Source organism: Pipistrellus kuhlii, unplaced genomic scaffold (assembly GCF_014108245.1).
Source record: "Pipistrellus kuhlii isolate mPipKuh1 unplaced genomic scaffold, mPipKuh1.p scaffold_m20_p_11, whole genome shotgun sequence".
NCBI lineage: Eukaryota > Metazoa > Chordata > Mammalia > Chiroptera > Vespertilionidae > Pipistrellus > Pipistrellus kuhlii.
Window position 1 is genome coordinate 27,974,560 of NW_023425416.1, and position 21,517 is coordinate 27,996,076.

Below are 21,517 nucleotides of genomic sequence, written 5' to 3' on the forward strand. Positions count from 1 at the left end.
TTTGCATTATAAAGCGCTCCAAAACTCAGGGGCTTCGAACAATAAGCATTTACCAGCTCAAAAGTCTACTAGGTGGCTGGGCGTCCTTATCTGAGCCACGCCCCGCTGAGCACAGGTCCTGGCTGGCTTGCTCAGGTGTTGTGGGCAGCTGAAGGGTTGGCTGGAAACCTGCTGGTCTGGGATGGCCGCCCCTGAGATGGCTGTGCTCTGCTCCCTGTGGTCTCCCATCCTCTAGGCCAGTGGTCAGCAAACTCATTAGTCCACAGAGCCAAATATCAACAGTACAATGATTGACATTTCTTCTGAGAGCCACATTTTTTTAACTTAAACTTCTTTTAATGCCACTTCTTCAAAATAGACTCACCCAGACCATAGTATTTGGGGGAAGAGCCATACCCAAAAGGCCAAAGAGCCGCATATGGCTCGCGAGCCACAGTTTGCTAACCACGGCTTGAGGAGGCTAGCCTGGGCCCCTTCACATGGCAGCTGTGACTGGAATCCTAAGGATGAAAGCAGGAGCTGCAAAGTCTCTTAAGGCCTAGGCTCAGAGCTTATACTTCATCACTTCTGCCACACGTTAATTGGCCACGCCAGGTCATTAGGCCAAACCAAAACACCTCTCGACAGGAGGAAGCACAAAGTACTGCAGTCGATTTTGCAATCAAACAGCAAGAATGAGCAAAATGGGCCTTCTCTTGCACTGTAGGTGTGATCAGAAACTGATAAAATCATTCATGGGTAAAGCTTGCCAATTATCTAACAAAAGCCTTAAAAAGCTTCACAGCTTCTGACCCAGGTTTAAGGAATTATTCAAAGGAACTGATTTGAAAAGTATGTAAAGAGGTGTGTGTCAGAATGTTCATCACATCGCTGTTTATGTTAGCAAAACATTTGGGGAAAGTTAACTCTCCAATGAAAAGGGATTGGTTATTAACCATCTATTGAATAGAATACTATGCAGCCATGCAAAATGATGACAGATGACTGTGTTCACTGACTTGTAAAGAAAGCAGATTGCAAAAAGCATGTTTACAATAATACTACTTTGGATGTTCAATTTCTATTTTGTGTTTTTCTTTATCATCCAGGTTTTTGTTTTGTTTTAATTCTGCTTGGGCTTTTTTCTATCGGGTTGGGGATTTTTAATTTTTATTTTATTTTAAATTATGAGTTTTAACATATGCATAGATTTATGTAACCATCAGCACAGCCGGATTACAGAGCAGCTCTGTTACATCCAAAATTATCTTGTAAGACTCTTTATAATCACATCTTCTCATCACTCCTAAGAATTTTTTGGCATTATTGAAGAGTATTTTTTTCTTACTTTCTTTTTTTTTCTATTGATTTTTTTTTTTTTTTTAGAGAGAGAGAGAGAGGGAAAGACAGCAAGAAATACCGATGTGAGAGAAATGCATTGCACGTGCCCCAACCAGGGCCCAGTACACACTCTTGATCAGAATTGAACCTGGGACTCTTCAGTCCCCAGGCAGATGCTCTATGCACTGAGCCAAACCTGGTAGGGCTGTGGAGTGATTATGAATCACTCCAGCTTCTGTAAACATTTGTGCATAGAATTTTGTGTGACATAAATTTTCATATCTCTGGGATAAAAGCCCAAGAGTGCAGGAGTTGGGTCATATGTTAAATATATGTCTTGTTTTATAAGAAACCTCCAAACTCTTTCCCAGAGAGGCTGTACCACTTTGCAATACCACCAGAAATGTATAAAATATTCAGTTTCTTCACAACCTTGTCAGCATATAGTATTATCACTATATTTTTAGAATTGTTCTTCAAATAAGTGTGATATTTCATTATAGTTTTAATTTGCATTCTAATGCCTAATCATGTTAAATGTCTTTTTTTTTTTTTTTTTTGTGCTTACTTGCCATTTCTATTTTGGCAAAATATCTGTTCTTTTACCCATTTTCTAGTTGGATTGTTCTGTGCACTTTTGTAAAAAATCAATGTGCCATATTCGTGTGGCTCTATTTCTTAATTATTTATTATACTCTGTTGATCGATTTATCTATCTTTGCCACTATCACACTGTTGTGATTACTGTTATTTTATAGTATATCTTGAAATAAGATAGTTGGAGTCCTCTGATTTTTTTTTTTTCCAAAATTGGTTTGGCTATTTTAGTTGCTGTATCTTTTGATTTAATTTTTAGGATCATCCCATAGGGATACCATCCATTTCATTCCTGATATTGGTGTCTTGGCTTCTAATTTGTGTCTTAACCTTTTTTTTTTTTTTTTTTTTTTTTAATCAATCTGGTTAAAGTGTTTAACAATTTTACTGGTATTTTCAAAGAACCATCTTTCAATTTCATTGATTATTCTCTCATTCATTTATTCAAATATTTTTTCTGCACCACACTTTTCTCCTTTCCTTCTTGTATCTAAATGACATGAATGTTCGGCTTTTAGGTATTGTTCCACAGGTCCCTGAAGCTCTGTTCACTTTTTCTCTCTGTTATTCATATTGTATAATTTCTATGAATATATCTTCAAGTTCATTACATCTTATTTCTGTCATCTCTGTTATTGAGCACATCCAGACAATTTTTTAAACTATATTTTTCAGTTCTCAAATTTTCATTTGTCTGTTTTTCATAACTTAAAGGTTTTTTTTCTTATACTTTGTATTTTTACATTTATTTCAAGATTGTTTGCCTTCAACTTTTAGAGCATAGCTGTTTTATTTTGCTGTTAATTATTGTGGGGTTAGCATATGTTGATTATCTTTTCCTTTTCAAGTTGAGATTTTCCTAGGTCTTCCTATGCTGGGTAGTAATTTTGGTTTGTAGCCTTTGCAATGTTATACGATTCTGCCCTGTGCAGGCACCACCCGGTGGCCTGTCTGAGCATTTAGTCTACCCCATAGTTTAGATTTTATTTATTTATTACTTTTTAAAAATCCATCCTTATTATTGGAAGTATTACAGATATCCCCTGTTTTCCTGCCAATGACTCCCTCCACCTTGCTCTTATGCATGTCCCCTCACTAGGCTTCACAGCACCATTGTCTGTCCATGGGCTATACATGTAAGTTATTTGGCTCATCTCTTCCCACTCCCCTCTCTCCTTCCCTCTGAGATTCACCAGTTAGCTCCATGCTTCCATGTCTCTGTATCTATTTTGTTCTTCAGTTTATAGTATAGTTCTCAAAGACTGTGATAGGATGAGATCCCGGTACACACATCTCAGGGGTAACTACAAGAGTTGGCATTATTGAAAAATACTCTTCAATAATGCCAAACTCATAACTTTATGGGTTTGTTTTCTTGAGCTCCCTCCTCTTCAAAACCTGCTTTCCAGTCCTCTGGCCAAAAAGCTGGAGCTTTCGTTTCCCCACTCTGCCAGACACCTCTCACAGCTGTGTCTGCTTTTGGAGCCAGTCAGTGAGAACAGAGAGAGAGATACATAAGAAGAATTTGCCCCACACGCTTGGGAATTTTAGCTTCTCTGGTGCCCTCTTTCAAAGACTTTATGTGTCTGCCTGGCCACCAAAATCACTCTGCACTGCTACCAATAGAATTTCCTGGGGGCTGAGTGGATAAATGACAGAAAGGAGGGGGGGGAAGGGAACCACACAGTATTTCACTCTTCCTCTCTCCACAGGCCGGGAGAGAAGGCTCCTTCCTCTTGGAGCACTTTTCCCTGCACCCACTGTGCACCTCTGGGTTTGGGGCTGCTGTTGAGTCCAACCTAAGAAATACCGCAGGGGAGAGGGAATGGTAACCGCACTGCCAATGTGGTGATGCTTTCAATCCTAATCTTCTTCCTCAGTATTCCATCTATCATTTACTTCTCAGTCCTCAAATTGTTGCCCCGTGCATTCTTTCCAAGGTTTAGAGCTGCATTCGGTGGGAGCGGCCAGGTGGAACGGGCTTACTCCGTCTTACCTGGACCTGGAGACTGTCGGCTTGTGTTTTGTCTTCGTTCTTTTTAAACAAGCATTGCCTGTGTGTTCAAAAGAAAGCTCCCACACCAATTGTGCTTTGTTGTTCAGACCTCTGTCATGAGACGCTGCATCCTTTCCCAGTAGTATGGGAATGAGACTGTCACCTCCCATTCCTCTACAGGGACACAGCTGACGGTGGAGGTGCACCCTCGAGACACCATGCCCGAGCTGCTGAAGAAGTTTTCCTTGGATAAACGTACGTACGTACAGGGCTGCTTGTGTGTGGAGGTCTGGCAGGGAGGATTGAGGGCAACTGAATGGACAGAGCCCAGCCTGGGCCATCTTCTGGGGTGAGGAGAGGAGTGGCCTGGACCTGCACACTGGTCAGACGCAGAGGTAGGACAGCTTTGTGCTGGGGTTCTGTTTCTTCTTCATTCCCGGGAATCACTATTCTTGAGTGTCTGCAGTGTGGTGTGGGTGAACATGGCTTTTAGCTAAAGATGAATTGCATCACAGGAGTGTTACTGTTTTTTAGATACCATTTATTGACTGTGTGGAAGGTACCCTATAAGTTTTTTGCATTCATTAACTTTGGCATATACCAGTGTTATACCCACTTTTTATTTTTTTATTATATTTTATTGATTTTTTTTTTACAGAGAGGAAGGGAGAGGGATAGAGAGTTAGAAACATTGATGAGAGTGAAACATTGATCAACTGCCTCCTGCACACCCCCTTCTGGGGATGTGCCTGCAACCAAGGTACATGCCCTTGACCTGAATCCAACCTGGGACCCTTGAGTCCGCAGGCTGGTGTTCTATCCACTGAGCCAAACTGGTCAGGGCTATTCCTACTTTTTAGATCAGTCAAGTAAGGCTCAAAAAGATGAAATAACTGCTATGTGACCAGCTGGGAAGAGGATCAAAACCCAGGTCCAACTGAGGCCTATGCTCTTCCCCACCCTACATGGCCAGTCTCAATGCAGTGTGCACAAGCCCACGATGTCTCCTCCTCTGCCTTCTCAGACTTCCCCCTGTATCTGTCCATCTTGTGGCTAAACAAGGACCTAGGGAAATGCCAGCCACGACACCGAGGCCACAGAGCAGCCGAGACTCAGGTTCTCTCCAAGTCCACTCAGCGGGCCGAGGCGAACCCTCCAAGTCTGCCCTACAGCCCTCTGTAGTCAGGATCTCAGGAGGACAGTCCAACGGAGAGAGAACAGACCCTGAAAATCAACTGGCTGGGTTCAGATCTCAGCCCTGTGACCTTGAGCAAGTGGCTTGAACACCCTCTTGGACTCAATTTCCTCATCTGTAAAAGGAGGAAAATAATTCAGCATCCCTCATAAGATTCTTGTGAAGTTGAATGGGAGGTACCAGTACAGTGCCAATCAAAGCACAAGCCAGGCATCCTAAGTACACAGTAAAGGCTAGCTTCTATTTTGAATCCCCATTATTCTACCCAAGAAGGTAGATGGGAAAAAAATGTAGGTGCAAGAAAAGGCCCGCTGTTACTAGAATGGCCTTCATACCTCTGGAATCTTTGGTTGTTATAGTTACAGCCTACAGTGGGTTTCCGGGGCATGAGACAGCTGCTTCGGCACCCACCCCCAGCTCCTCCAGGTCCCAACTCGAACCTCATCTTCCTGACCTGCTTTCGGATCAGCAGGAAGGGTTCCCCTCCTGATGCCCATGGAGTCTAAGAACTGTTGCGAACCCTCCTGCCTTAACAGCCCTGGATTTATAGGAAGTGGTTACCCTCGAACCTTCCCAGGGAATAATTTAATAATTGCTCTCTGGGTTTCAGCTCCATACAAACTGCTTTTCTCTCGCCCCACTTTCATGTCTGTCCATGGTCAGTTCTCTTCCAGAGGTATCTGGCACGAATGCGCTGGTGCTCCCGGCATGCCCCGCTGCGCTGCTGGGTGGCAGGCGCGTGTGGAGGAGGAGGGCAGGGGCAGCAGGCCCCAGGCGGGCTGCTCAATAATCCAAAATGTTGCTGTTGGAGGAAATGCTCACAGACAGCAGGTGTCTTTCTAGTTCCCAGGCCTCCTTCTGCCCCACTAGGGCATCTAGGGCAGTTCCAGCAGCAATTTGGTCGAAGGTGGGGATGGGAGCAGGAAGGCTCTGAGGAGGAGAGTGAAGGGGACGGGGCAGAAGCAAGGCCCCCACAGAGAATCGTCTGTGCTTGCATTTCTGTTTCTCCTGAAGTGTCTCTACTCCTGATCTTTGGGATATTGTAGGTTTGCAAGGTGACAAAAATGGAAACACAAGACCCCGGCAGCCTGGAGGGAAAGATGCTCATGGTAAGTTGCAGGACCTTCTCCTGGGCCATTCTATGAGACAGGAATTAATTTAGTCTCATGGGGGAGTCTCCAATCGATTGAAAATGGCTCCCTGGGCCCCTGTGCTGAGAGTCAGGGGCCACCTCTGGGCTCAGGGAGGGAGGAGTGTTGTGACTGATTAGCAATGCCTGCCATGGGCACAGGGGGCAAAGTAAAAAGCTCACACACCAGATGTGAGCCCTGAGCTAAAGCACAAACCCCACCAATAACAAGGCAGCCCATTATGGGAAATATATTAAAACAAGAATCTGGAATGGTGTTGACTTAAAAAGAATGCCAATCACCTGTATGGCCGGAGACATGCAAATAAGCAGAGTGGGGCAGAGGAAGAAACCCTGTGTGGGATAAGAGACAACCTGGGTTCGAATCTTGCTTTTGTTTCCCCCTCCCCTTTCCTGGGCCTCCGTTTCCCCTCAGTAAACCAGATGGCACTTAAGGCTTGGTGCAGGTTGGCACGTCTCCCCATTGTTTTGCTTTAAAATCAGAATAATGTTGTTCATGCCACCAGTGTTTTAAATGTATTTGTGCAAAATCCTATTTGGATTTATATAATCTGCTCAGAAGGTAAACGTAATGAGGCATAAATCATTACGGGTAATTTTAATGTTCAGATATTACAATATTTTATTACAATAATTTTACAAAACAGAACCAAGAAAGGGTAAGACTAGTAGTAGGGTTTTCAGTCCCATTTTAGAAACGGCACTTCTCTTCTAAACGGGGGCAAGGAGACCTCATTGGCAGAGCTGTGCTGAGCAGAAATTGTTCTATGTGCAAGTCCCTTTCTTATCCACTTGGGTCAGCCTCATGGCCCTTGTCAAAGAATGGCAGGAGCCAGATTTGTGGAAAAAGAGGGCACTGAGAAATGAGGGAACACATGAGGTCCTGCCTCCATGTCCCTGTGCCCTTCTGAGGGGCTGACTGGGCCAGGGCTGCACTCAGTAGGGACTGATAGTACCCTAAGAAATGGCAAAAGAGAAGTCCCAGCTCCAGCACCAGAGCAGTAACCATGATGGTGCTGGGCTTCCTGGGAGCTCTAAGGTGAGGTTGTGCAGGACAGCAGGCTCTGGGGGTGGGGTCCAGGAAACCCCTTAGTCCTCATATTATAGAAGCAGCAGAAGAAGAAAGAAAATAATGCGAAGTTACTGAGCGAGGCCACAGCTTTACGACAGGGACCTTGGAGCGGCGGGGAGATGCCAAAGGATCCATGTGGCCTGCTTCTGGCAGCTAAACTTGACCAGCTGCCTAACCAGCTGGCACGGCCTCTCATCCAGTGCTGGCTCAGCGAGGGTCATGGAGAAGCTCAGACCAGAGCTGGCGGTGACACCCATCCTCACCTTCTCACCACCCCTCTGGGGTCTGTAGCACCAAGGTGTGGGCTCTCACAGCCCGTGAGGGATGAGCGGGCAGATGCACAGAGCGCTGAGGCTCATGGCCGGCCCCCGCACCCTCCCGGAGTGAGTGACACTGACCATACAACCTGCTCCACTGTCTCCTTCCCCTGTGTCTCCAAGACCCCAAACCAACTCGACCAAGGGACCTTTCTAAGAGAGACAGCTCTTGGGAGCAGAGTTTCAGGCCCTGATAATCATGCTAAAAGTCAGGCAGGCACAGCTTCTCAAAAAGACAGGGAGGCCTCAGCCAGGCAGCCCTCGTCAGCAGGTCTCAGCAGCTGACCAAGCCCCCCTGTGTTTCCAGCCTACCCCTGGGATCGGTCCAGCCTGAAATCCATGCCCTTGGATCTGCAGCAGTTTGAGAAGCTGGACACCTATGCCTCACAGGTAGGAGAGCTGGCCCCTCTGCCTACAGCGCTCCCATGTGGCTCGGAGTGCCCTGAGCCAGGGTAGCTCAGCCTTTCCCCAGGCCCCTCCTGGATGTATCCCGAGTCCCTTGGATGAATGGCCCAGAGTGCCTTTCACAGTGTATGGATGGAGGACAAAAGGCCCAAGGCAGCAGGCCCCTGCCCAGGACCAAAGGCCATTCCACCACCCCGACCCCACTACACCCTGCAGCCTCTTCATTGGCAGGCCTGCCCTCTCCCTGCCCATTTTGGCATTGCTACTAGTGAGCCATGCCAGCGCCAGCCCAGGAAGGGAGGGAAAGGGAGGGTGGGGCAGGACCATAGATGCAGATGGCCCGCACCCACTGTGACCCTAGCCAAGCTCATCTCTTGAGCGTGTAGGCTGCTGAGCTCTCACATCTTTGGGCCTGGACACGTGTGGCATGGGGGTGGGAAGGAGCCAGAGCTGAGGCATTAGGGGAACAATGGAGTCGTGAGAGCCAAGCAGGACCCTCACCACAGATAATCTGATCGGAAGCGCCAAGGAGCTGGACCTGCTGTGACATCTGATGAGCCATCAGAGGCTGGCAAGCCAGGAAGTCATCTATAGGCTGCTGGCCAGGCTCAGAGGGCAGTGCCAGGAGCCTAGCTGAGACCACAGACACTGCCGCGGAGCAGTGGGAAACCGGAGCCAGGGAGGGCCGAGGGTGGGGACCAGAAGCCACAGGACTGAAGTTGGGGGTTAAATCGGGAGTCAGCCTGGCCATGGTGTGGGCCTGCAATGTGTTCTAGGCCCCGAGAGAGGGACAAAGACAAGGATGTGGAGGTGGTGCTGAACACAGAATAAAAGGAAGCAGAGAGCAGCAGGGCGAGTGGGAGACAGGAGACGGGGCCCAGAGGTCTCCTTGTGGCCAGAGAGTGGGTCTGGGAGTTCCAGCGAGCCGTGGGGCAGTCCCAGGAGAGAAAAGGTCAAGGAGTGCCCTTGGGCAGGGGCCGAGGGACATGTGGACAACTGTGGCCCAACTGAGCCTCCTGCTGCCCCGTCTTCTCTAGGAAGATGGAATAGGGTCAGGACTGCCTTTTCAGCAACCCCATCCCTGTTTCCTGCTGAGGGCCCCTGTGAGAAAGCCTAATTTGCTCCTTTGTTTTATCGTGGTAAACGATAGCTAACATAAAATTGCCATTTTAATAATTTATAAGTGGCATTAATTACATTCAGATGTTGTATAACCATCACCACTATCTACTTCCAAAACCAGAACCTCTCTAGCCATTAAGCAATAAGTTCCCATTCTCCTTCTCCTCAGCCCCTGGTAACCTCTGATTTACTTACTATATCTAAGAACTTAACTATTCTAGATATTTCATGGAAGTGCAGTCATACAATATGTGTCCTCCTATGGCTGGCTTATCTCAGCATCAGGTTTTCATTCATGTTGTAACACATATCAGAACTTCATTCTTTTTAATTGATGAATACTATTTCATGGTTTGGACCAATTGCATTTTATTTATCCATCCATCTCTGATGGACACATGGGTGGGTTCTACCTTTTAGCTATTGTGAATAATGTTGCCATGAACGTTTGTGAACAATTATCTGTCTGAGTCTCTGTCTTCAGTTCTTTTATGTATGTACCTAGGAGTGGAATTACTGGATCATATGGTAGTTCTATGTTTAACTTTATGAGGAACAGACAAACTGTTTTCCACAACAGCTGCACCATTTTACATTCCCACCAGCACTGTACAGGGTTCTAATTTCTCAGCATTCTTGCCAACACTTCTTGTCTGTCTTTTTCATTACAGACACCCTTGTAGGTGTGAAGTGATATCTCTTTGTGGTTTTGATTTTCATGTCCCTATTGACTAAGGATGTTGAGCACCGTTTCATGTGTTTATTACCCACTCATATATCTTTGGGAAAATGTAAATTCAAGTCCTTTGCCCATTTTAAAAGTGGGTTGTCTTTTTGTTGTTGAGTTGTAGGAGTTCTTTATATATTCTGAATATTAAAGCCTTATCAGATATATTATTTGCAAATATATTCTCCCATTCTGTGAGTTGTCTTTTCAAGTTCTTAATAATGACCTTTGATGCACAGAAGGTTTTTTATTATTATGAAGCTCAGTTAATCTATTTTTTCTTTTGCACCTCATGCTTTTGTTATCATATCTAAGAATCCATTGCCAAATCCAAAGTCATGATTACCCATGTTTTCTTCCAAAAGTTTTATACTTTAAGTCTTATGCTTAGGTCATTGGTCCTTTCTGAGTTAATTTTTATATTATGTGAGGTAGGGGTTCTATTTTATTAATTTTGCGTACGGATATCCAGTTGTTCAACATCATTTGTTAAAGACACTATTCCTTCCCTTATTGAATGGACTTGGCAAAAGTCAGTTAGCCATAGGTGTATTATGAGTTTTTTTCTGAGCAGTTAATTCTATTCCATTGATCCCATATGATCCATTATATCAGTACCACACCATTTTGATTACTGTAGCTTTGCAGTAAGTTTTTAAATACAGAAATGTGAGTCCTCTAACTTTGTTCTTTTTTCTTTAATTGTTTTGACTATTTCAGCCCCTTGCAATTCTATATCAATCTAAGGATTGTGGGGAAAAAGAAAAAAAAAGGTGAAAAAGGGTTATTGGAAATTTAGATAGAGTCTATTAACTCTGTTGATTGCTTTGAGTAATATTAGCCATGACTAGGGGCTGCTACAGCCAGCCAGATAACTCACCTAGCTGGTCCCAAAATCTACAAAGAAAAGATGTAGTGGCTCTAGAACCAGTGAGTCAGCTGGTCAGCACTACCCTTCATGTTCAGCTACCCCACCACCACCACCACCAATAGTTACCCTCAGCCCAGCCTTTGTCCCTCTGGGCCTCTCCTCTTCCTTCTTTGCCTGGAGGAAAGGGAGCACTGACTGCAGGTGGCAGGGTGCTGGGCTCCCCATAGCCCTCACCCAGGCCCTGACACAGCACCCCCCTCCCATCCCCCAGGTGACAGTCAAGAGTGGCCTGGACGAGCTGGTAAACGACCTGCTCCAGGAGGCCCACAGCGACCTGGAGAGAGTCCGTGCGATCTGGATTTGGATCTGCCACCATATAGGTAGGACACCTGCAGTGTTACTGGTTCTAGGACCCCTTGGTGCCACTCCTGGTAGGCCCTGTTTCCATCAGTGTCTCTGGGACTCACTCAATCACCAGTGAGTGTGGAATGAGATGAAAGACAGAGGATTGAATAACCTAAAACTAACCAAGCAGAATACAAATCACCATGAAGGGTCATTGGGTAGAGGGTCCCACGTGGCCCTCGGCCCACAGCCAGTGGCCAGAGCTGAGGCCCTTCCTTCAGTCCTGGCTTCCTGATAAAACTGCTCCAGAGAGATGAGAACCCAGGGCAGGGCATTTTCAAAAAGGATGGCCATCAGTTGGGGAGGAGTCATAGCTGTTGAAAAGTTATTGCAACTGGAGTTTGCTTAAGTCCCAGTGCCAGGAAGGGTGGGCTCCCCTCTCCCTGCTGCTGTTCCCATTAGCAACTTCAGCCACTGCTCTCGGTGCAGTGTCCAGGTTCTCAGAGCCACCTCGGGGGACCTGGGCCTGTGCACCTACCGCTCCTCATAGGACCATCTCGGGAGTCTGACCAGGCCAAGCCAAGCCCCACAGGTGGTTGCTAAGACAACAATAGATGCTGCCCCTTGCAGTCGATGGAGGAACCAGGTGGCGGGTGTACTTTCAGTGCTTTTCCTGTGACATAAGGTCCAGGGAACCCTCCTGACCCGCTGCCCCGGGCTTTTCCTCTGTCTTCCCGAAGCAGCAGGGAGAGAGGCAGCTGGGATGAACTCACCTGACTCAGGTAGGGGGTGTGACCATAGGCCTGAGGAACTACCTGCACAGGGTGACCCTGAGACAGACTAACAGCTTGGGGAGCCCCACTGATCCCCACAGTTCCTGTACCTGCTCTCTGAGGTCTGCTGGGTTCCCCAGGACCCCAACCCCAGCTGCTCAGGCTGGGCCTTAAGGGGCCAGGATCAGAAACAGAATATTTGGTAGAATATTTTTACTGCGCGCGCACACACACACACACACACACACACACACACACACACAGTGTCCTCAGTGGACATTGTGCCTCGGTGCCTCTTCACAGCCCTCCAGCTCTGTTGGTGGTGAAGTGACAGGCTGGAGGCGACAAGTCTCTATTTGGGGCAAGTTTTGATGGCAGCTCAGCGCCCCCTGTGGGTCAGTGTGAGGCCTTGGCCTTGGGGGCCGCAGCAGGACAGGAGCAGCATCCCTAGAACAGCCTGCAGAGCTGAGTGGAGGTGGGATAAGTATGCAGAGGCCCCCCACACCTGGTGCTTCTCCCACACCCGATGCTTCTCCCAGCCCAAATTCTGCTGAAAACACAGCAGAGGACAGGGGCTGTGCCATGGCTGTGGACCCCCCTCACGGCCTCCTACTCTGCCCTCTAGAGTACGACATCGAGGCTGCCCAGGAGAAGGACCGCCAGGCCTTCAAACCCAGCAACATCCTGCAGACCCAGAAGACCAACTGTGATGGCTACGCGGGGCTCTTTGAGAGAATGTGCAGGTACCAGAGAGGCCCTGCAAGAGGCAGGCAGTCCCAGGGCTGGCCACCCCCCTCTTACCCTTCTCCTCTCCCCCAAAGTGCTGTGTGCCTTCGCCCACATGCCAGCCCTGAAACCTGAGTTTGCAAACTCTGCTCTGGAATCCAAGTGAGTCCTGAAAAGGTCAATTTCTCCCGTTTTAACACCAGCATAATTGACTTTGTACCATCTGCCAGGCTTCGCGATGCATTAACATAATGGCAGATGAATGCACAGAAATAATTTGGTTATAAAAGGCCCTTTTTCCACCTTCTCCCAGCTCTGTGCAGCTGAAGGTTAGAAGAATGGCAGGTCTGGGAAGGGGAGGACGGTGGCTGCTGACGCCAAAAGGACTGTGAGAGGCTTGTCCTCCAAGCCTGGCACGGGGGGCCTCTCTCAGGGGGAGCGGAAACTCTCCTGCCTGAGGAGCTGTCGGTGGGAAGAGCTCAGTAACTAGGAGGCAGCTTCTGTCTTGGAGCCTTTGGGCCCCATTTTCATTGCTCTGGGAGTGAGCACCTGGCCGGGTTGCCTGGGTGGGTGACAGCGACTGAGTGGCCAGTAAGGAAACCATTTGTGTGTAGGGTCATCACTGCCAGGTCTGGGTGACCCTGAGACAGACTCAAGGCTGGGTGAGCCCCCCTTATCCCTGCATTCCTGTCCCTGCTCGCTGAGGTCTGCTGGGTTCCCCAGGACACAATCAGCCAGCCCCAGGGGCCACTGAACCCCCGCCCCTCCACAGGGGAGGGATGGGCCACTGTCCACCCTGCAGGCCTCTGGAAGTGTGTTTTCTCGGGCACCGGGGCTGTAGGGGCGAGCCATCAAACCAGGGGTAGCAGGCGACTGCAAGGCGTCCTAGTCCACGAGACATCTATCCACTCAGCTGATTCCTGGCCTCACCCCCAGTGCCTCCCACATCCCCCATCTCCATCGCCATGTGCCTGCCCCTTCTGCCCCTCCCCTGCCTTTCCTGACCTCAAGGCCCACCCCTGCGACCACAGAGGCAACCAGGGTAGGTCCGGTGCAGAGGATACCAGCCCCCCCATTCCCCATTCACACAGCCAGAGCAGCCCTCGTGACCCCTAACATTCCCACTGCCACCCCACCCCAGCCCTAGATCCCCCCACGTGCCTTTGGGCCCCTTAAGGAGCTGAGATCCTCTCGGGCCCCATGCCCAGGCTCCTCTGGCCCCAGGTTCCTGAACAAGACTGCCCTGTAAAGACCTCCCGAATCTGACCTCCAACACCCTCCAGCCTGTGCCCTCTGAGGCCGCCCGCACCTCCAGCGCTCCCCGCGCCCTCTCCCTAACGCTCCCTCCCGGCCCCGCGCCAGGACGTCATCAGCATGCCTCATCCACAGGCTCCCATCGTGCCTTATGCTTTTACTGAACACGTTTTCTAAATTTAAAATACGCTTGTTAATTGTAGGTGATGTGTAAAGCGCACAGAAGCAAGAAGCAAATTAAATTACTCTGAATCCTACCACGTAGAGATAACATTGTGTCACATGCCTCCCCAAGCTTTGTTCTCCCATAGAAGTGCTCACCTGTGTTCATCTCCTCTCACTCCTCTCCCATGTCAACGGGGCTTATATGTCTTCGCCTCTCTCTCTCCCTCCCTCCCTCCCCTGTGACCACCCATCTCATAATCCTACGCACCGTAGGCCCCCAAAGCTAGGAAAAGACAGGATATCCCAGCGAACTTCTATGAAATGGGCCTTCTTCTCTTCTAAAATATGGAATAACCATCCATCTATCTGCAGCTCTATTGTGTGTAGCATCTTCCAGACCTTCATTCTTTTCATCTGAATTTGTTCATTTGAGAACATTCGGGGATTTTAAATCATAGAGCACGGCCTTCTCTATCCAACACAAGCTTTCTAGCACAGAGGGCTGGAAGGAGTGCCAGGCCTAACGCCAGAAACCCCCCCTACCTCCCACCCCAATCCTCAGCTCACCAGCCCTTACTTTAACCAGGGGTTCACTCTGTGCCTTTGAGAGGGCTCCTACCCCTGTCGGGTCTCAGTGTCCTCATCTGTACCCGGGGCTGTGCCACCTGCTGGCAGGGCTGCAGGGCTCAACAGGAACATGCAGTTTGGGGTGGTTGGCCTCGCTCTGGGATTATTGTGTTTAACTTTCTTGCTTCCTTTGAGTCCAGAAGTGCTTTTGCTCTGTGGCCATCTCTCACAGGCCCAGGCGGCCTCCCGGCCCCTCAGGAAACTGACACTTGCCCGGAGTGAACCCGTCAGCTTTCGGCCTGGGCCAGATGCTTAACGATGGCCTCGTTCTGGCCTGCAGCTGATCATTAAAACATATTCCAACACTTTCCATCATTCAAAGTTAGGCCTCCCACGTGCAAGACTCGCGGGTGCCTGCCCGGGTGTTTCACAATAGCCCCCAGTTCCTTGGATTCTTTTAACGTTTGCTTTAAAGAACAGTAACCTCATCTGGGCATCGCTTCCCTGATTCCCTTACCTTGAAAATACCTGTCGACAGTTTGGTAAATTCATTAGCTCATTCCTTAATAACCGCAGACAGGCAATCCGCAGTGGCTGATTTATCCCCGCCTCGTTGTCAGAACGTTCTCTTCGCAAGAGCTGTGCCCTCGCGGCATCGTTACAGCTGCCAGTCCACTCTGCCAGGCCCTGCCACGGCCTCATTAAAGACTGATTTAATAAAGTAATTTGGTGGGGAATTCAGATATTTTCCACAACATCCTTCATTTCCTCGCCATCGTCTTTCCCGAGTAACCAAGGTGAGGTTATTTGTGGATGCTGTCACTTGTAACGGCCGGTCCGCTTTCTTTCCGACTTTCTATCATCCAGCATTAATGTCTTTCCTTTTGCCTCCATTGTCACAGCCTTAATGAATTCTGCTTAATTTCCTTGGAGGGCCCAGTGTAATTCCCCAGATTCCCTGGGCCTCAGTCAGCCTCCCGTACATGCCCTTGCCCCGTTATCACAGCTCCAGCACCAGCGAGCAGATTTTCCAGAGGCTTTCGATAAAGCCAGGGGCTTATTACCAGTTTGAGGCTTTGATGCTGAGAGATGGATTGTCACCAATCAGATGTCAGTCAGTGTTCCGTCATCCATCCATCCTTCAGCTGTCACAGAGAGCAAGTGCAGTGACATGCTTCTGCCTTGCACGATGTCCTGGATGCTCCCAAAACATCTCATGTCCCCAGAGGCCTCCACACTGGGGAGTGGCCTTCTCAGCTTCCTAAAGGGGCAGATAGATACCAGGGTAACCTTAAATTACCCCCAAATCTGACTTTGTCCTAAGGTCTTCCAGAAGAAACATCTAACGTCCCCCACCTTTGCAGATCCATCAAACATGAATTACATCACTACAGCAAACCACCCTTTCATTTTGCTCTGTATACCACCCCTCCATTTATAGCTTAAAACATAACCTGGTGAACAAAAGGACTAGTGCAAGGCCAAGCCTCCCAAACTGGGCATTGGGACAAGTCAATGCTGAAGCTGTGCTGGCCACTGACTGGCTGTGTGTCCCCAGGGAAGTCAGCCTCCTTCTCTGAACCCGTCTCCTCACCTGTTGGAAAAGAGGCCCAGAGAGTCAGTCTGGATCCTCCACAACTAATACCGTTGGCTTTGGGATTTTCAAAAAAAAAATTTTTTAATATATTTTATTGATTTTTCACAGAGAGGAAGAGAGAGGGGTAGAGAGTTAGAAACATCGATGAGAGAGAATCATCGACCAGCTGCCTCTTGCACACCCCCTACTGGGGATGCGCCCATGACCAAGGCACATGCCCTTGACCGGAATCGAACCCAGGCCGACGCTCTATCCACTGAGCCAAACCGGTCCCAGTGGCTTTGGGATTTTCAAAATGGTCAAAGGTAAAACCCAAGATTCTGCAGCCTGCCTGAGCGAGTAGACAGGTCTTCCCGGGTGGTATATGGGGCTCCAGGACAGCTGTCCTGAGCTCTTAAGGAGGTTTCTCATCCTTTGCCCCTTCTTCAAAACCCTCCTAGCTCCTTCCAGCAAATCTCTCCTCCTTTGGGTTTCCCAGGGCTTTGTCTATAACTAGCATTTTAGTGACCGTTCACCTATCTGCCCCCTTCCAACTTCCAACTCTGAGCACTTCCAGGGCAGCCAGTGAGCTTACTGTTTGGATTACATTTTACTATATTGTAGGATATGATATGATACATGATATGATATATGAGATAGTAATTCCCTGGTGCCTGGTGCAGTCCTTGGCCCAGGGTGTATGCATCAGCGATCTCTTGATGACATGAAATGGTCATGGGTCATCCTGACTAACTATCAGCAGCTGGAATCACCAGTTCCACAATTTGGCATGAGAATCATGGAATATGAACAATAACGCTTTACATTAGGACTGCTTTGTCCAATTCATCATGCACATGGCTGCCAGGATAATAAAATATCCTCATATCATAGTCAAGCATGGCATAAGCTTAAAGCCGAGTTTCCTTTTTCATCTTTATTCTGCCCCGGGCATTCCCCACGGCCCTCCCATCTTCTCCTCAGCCTGTCAGAGGAGAATCAACCCCTAGAGATCATTGAATGCCAGCTTTTCTTTTTGCCTGTGATAGGCCTGGCAAGGTCACTCTGGAGGTGGGGTCTCCTGGCTCAGCCCAGTGACCGCCCATTCCAGCCTGGCTCAGCCCAGTGACTGCCTATTCCAGCCTGGAGCACCCCAAGCTGGGGCAGGTTCTCAGATCTTACCTCCACGTCATCCCCTCCATGGGAGGGTCCCCGCTGGCACACAGCCGGGGAAGGGACACAGCATCACCCAGGAGGACCCACAGGCCGAGTTTGAACGGGCCATGCTGCCCACGTCGGCACTAGCTCCATTTCGCTGTGGAGCCGCCTCCCTTCCTGATTCTAGCCCAGGTGGCTCTGACGGACCAGGGGTGCGGAGGTGCAGCTGCGCTCAGTGCCCCTCCCTGCGAACAGGCCAGCTCCCCTCTCCCTCCACAGGGACTCGGAATCGATACACACAAACATCTGGGCAAGGAAGGAAAATAACTCACTGAAGAAAGTAATTTCACGTAGGATGTATGCATTTTTTTTTCAATTCCAAAAGTAACACATAATCATTATCGAAAATTTAGAAAATGTAGGGGAGTTCAAAGAAGAAAATTTAAATCCCCCAGAATCCCGGGTGACTTTTGTACTCTCTCTCTCTCTCTCTGCCCTCCCCCTCTGTCCTCCATGAATGTGGGCACACACTCCCTCACACCCACACCCACACTCACACCACACACACACACACACACACACACACACACACACACACTCACACTCTCATACACAATGTGCTGAGGGCAGAGCTTTATGGGCTCCTGTCAATTAGCACTGCTCCAGGAGCATCCCTTACCTCACAAAATGCTCTTCACAGCATGTCTCCTCCTCACCCACGCTCCAGGAGAGGCCCAACCCCCACCCAGACCTCCTTCTCACCCCTCTGGCCTTGCTTTGACCTCCCCTCTCGCTGGCTTTTGCTCTAAGACTCTGAAATGTTCAGATCTCCTCATCCTGGGAACCAGCCCCCTGGGCCCGCGGGCCCGCAGCCCCCTCCTCCGCAGCGAGGTGAGGCAGGGCTCTGCAGGTGTGCGCGCCGCCCTCTTCCCTCCTATGGACCCACCCCGCCCCGCTTCCTGGGCCTCCAACCTCTGAGCCGCCCTGCTGTTCCCAGAGTCGGTTTTGATCTTTACCAGCAGGAAATCCAAACATCAGGATCCAGGGTGTCTTGCTTTCTGCTCCCTGTCCCCCACGTGCTTCCAAAATCCTCCTCCAACAGGGCCCCGGGGGCTGCGGGACAGCCAAGCCCATCGGGAAGCCCAGCAGAGCGGCTTATGCCCTGGGTTGGGAGGCCGGGAGTTGCTGGGGGGGCGAAGGGGGAAGGGCTCATCCATGCAAGTAAAGCACCAGACAAGATGGAGCGTGGTCACCTGCAGGTCCTCATCTCTCTTCATTCACTCTCAACAAATGATATGTAGCTATCGATAAGTAATACTTAATCCAGCATTCTGCTAGCCATTCATTAAACATTCATTTTTATTGGGGAAATTTCCCCCCTTCTCCTGGTGAGTGTGTGGCCATTTCACCCTCATACCTGAGAGGCTCCGTGGCACCTATGAGAGCAGTGGTCTGCAAACTGCAGCTCACAAGCCACATGCGGCTCTTTGGCCCCTTGAGTGTGGCTCTTCCACAAAATACCACAGCCTGGGAGAATCTATTTTGAAGAAGTGGCGTTAGAAGAAGCTTAAGTTTAAAAAATGTGGCTCTCGAAAGAAATGTCAGTCGTTGTCCTGTGGATATTTGGCTCTGTTGACTAATGCATTTGCCGGGCACTGAGGCTGTGGGCCTGGTCCATGGATGGAGCCCACCACCAGAGGCTCCTCCCTGAACCAGGCCTGGTGACCCCGGTGTGCAGTCAGTTCATGGGGCCGGCGCTGTGGGCAGCCTGTGTGCTCCAAGGAGCCGCCTCTGAGGGGCCACATGCTCACCCGGGGAGCATGGATTTGTGGATTTGGTAAGCCTGTCTTCCACAAGCGAAAGGAAAGTGTCTCGAAGAAGAGGCAACGTTTCCTAATTCACACAAAGACCCCAGACAGCCAGCTCAGGTGTCCCCTCAGTCAGACCAGCAGTCCACCCCCTCTGCTGCCATTGGGGGAGGTGGGGGGGAGGGAGCTGGGATACCAAAGAAGAAGGACAGCCGACCATCCCAGGACTCTGCAGGTTCTGGCGTGGCCTTGGGGTGGTCCCCAACACTCAGATCTGGGCCTCAGGATTTCAGCTGGAAACACCCACACTGGTGCTTCCCAGTGACCCCTGAGGTTCCCAGTTGTAGTCAGCGCCCACACCCTGCTGTCCAGGCCCCAGAAAGTGTCACCAGCTCAGTTGTGAGCTCCAGGGGCTGCACCACCAAAGGGGCCCAAGAGCCAGGAAAGACCCATCAGCATTCTACATCCCCAAGGACAGCCGTGGGGGTCTCCAAACCTGTGGCCACCACAGTTATGACCTTAATGCATGCTAAGGCCTGGCAGTCGAACCAGAACGATCCTGGAGTCAGGGCTGGACACTCTAGCTGCATTTGACACCCCACAAAGAGGTCCCTGAGCAGGCGGCATAGAGCTCCGCTTTCTTCTGCACCCCGGCTTCCAGCATACCCCACGTGTCACCTAGACCCCGCCCCTCAGTCATACACACGTTTGGAAAGCTGCTCTGGTTCAAGAAGGCCACCGTCCCCTGGTCCCCGTGCTCCTGAGGTGGCTCTCACTGTGCTGAGCTCCCAGGCAGGCTCTGGGGAGAGACATTTAATCTCAAGGGAGGACAGGCATCTGGGTGACAGCCAGTGTTCACCAGTAGGACTGCCCGGCCTGTGCTCTGGAGAGAAAAGCCCGCAGGCTGTAAATACGGGGCTCTGTGAGAGGTGAGGAAAAAGAATGCAGCGAGCCTCAGGGACAGCAGACACACCGAAGGCCTGGAACCACTGACAGACAGACTTGGGAGGGGGCGGGGGGCGGCGCGGACAGCCCAGCAGGAGTTGCCTCTCAGACCCGCTGTCGCCCCCAGAATCGCTGGAGTACAGTGTATGACGGTGCCCGGCTACTCCAAGGGCTTCGGCTACCAGACGGGGCAGAGCTTCTCGGGGGAGTTTGACCACGCCTGGAACGCCGTGTTCCTGGAAGGGCGGTGGCACCTGCTGGACAGCACCTGGGGCAGTGGCCTGGTGGACACCGCCACCTCCAAATTCACCTTCCTGTGAGTACCAGTCTCCATCCAGGGAGGAGGATAGGGGGTGGTCCAAGGATGAAGGAGGTGGCTGGAGGGAAGGAGGGCCAGAGCCTTGTCTCCAGCTCCAGGCCAGTTAGAAGGGCCCAGAACTGAAGGGCTGCACAAGGCAGAACTCCTCTGGCTCCCTATTACTCCCTCCACCCGAGAGCTAACAGCCTCCAGCCTTTGCCCGTGGGCCACGTGTGAGGAAGGACAGGACTGGGGACCTTCTTTAACTCGCCGTGGGTCCCTGCAGGCCTTTGGCCCATTGACTGTCGTGATACCGATACCTGCACCCCCTCCTGCTGCTCCCCAGACACCAGGTCACCTCCTCCTCTCTGGGCTGAATGCAGCCATATCCCATCTCCCAGGAAAGGATCAGGAGATTGCAGGAAGGGGTGCTGTTGATGTGTGTCCCTGAGCCACACGAAGTGCAGGCTCTGCCCACCCTGGCCTTAAGCGAAGACCCTGACATTCACTGCGGATTGTAATGTCCATTAGCAGCTCGGATCCATCAGAGAAATGCGCATTGTCTCTCTCGCTGATGTTTTCCGTTTAAATCTAGACAGCCCCGCATACAGGACAAATGTAAGAGCTTGCACGTGTGCCCACGTGTGCATACACACATACACACACCATGCACTCACATGCCTCCTCCCCTCTGTCAGCTCTGGGCACTGCTCACTCTGGGCCAAGTAAAGCCTCCCCCTCTCAGATGAGTCTCCTCATTCTCTTCTTGGTGCCCATCACTGACCCCCAGAGAGCCACGCGGGAGCAGGCTTTCTGCAGTGTCTAACGTCGACCCCACGCTAAGCAAGGAGACCAGGGGTGATGGGGCCGGCCCACCTGAGCACTTTCCATCCCATGGTGCACAGGCCATACCTTTTGTTCCCTTCAAGTCTCTGGCTCTGAGAACAGGGGGCCCTTCTCCCAGGCACAGCTGTGGGCTGTGGCCTTTTATGGGCCCAGCACGCTTCCGCTGCGCAACTCTGCTCCTTGTGGGCTGTGGCCTTTTAGATGGGGCCTCACATCCTGCTTTGGCTCTTGTTTCGAGAGGCAGACACTAAGGGGTTGTCTCCAGCATCCTTATCAGGACTAGA

General features: G+C 50.2%; 1 protein-coding gene across 1 annotated transcript in view; it reads left to right on the top strand.

The window, feature by feature from the left end:
* The window catches only part of KY (kyphoscoliosis peptidase), a 39,349-nt gene that overhangs the window by 13,906 nt on the left and 3,926 nt on the right, over positions 1 to 21,517 (top strand). The window contains exons 4-9 of the mRNA XM_036431397.2: positions 4,094 to 4,168; positions 6,155 to 6,217; positions 7,955 to 8,037; positions 11,044 to 11,152; positions 12,516 to 12,633; positions 20,217 to 20,405. Coding sequence (XP_036287290.1) covers positions 4,094 to 4,168; positions 6,155 to 6,217; positions 7,955 to 8,037; positions 11,044 to 11,152; positions 12,516 to 12,633; positions 20,217 to 20,405 — 637 coding nt within the window. The remainder of the gene's footprint in view (positions 1 to 4,093; positions 4,169 to 6,154; positions 6,218 to 7,954; positions 8,038 to 11,043; positions 11,153 to 12,515; positions 12,634 to 20,216; positions 20,406 to 21,517) is intronic.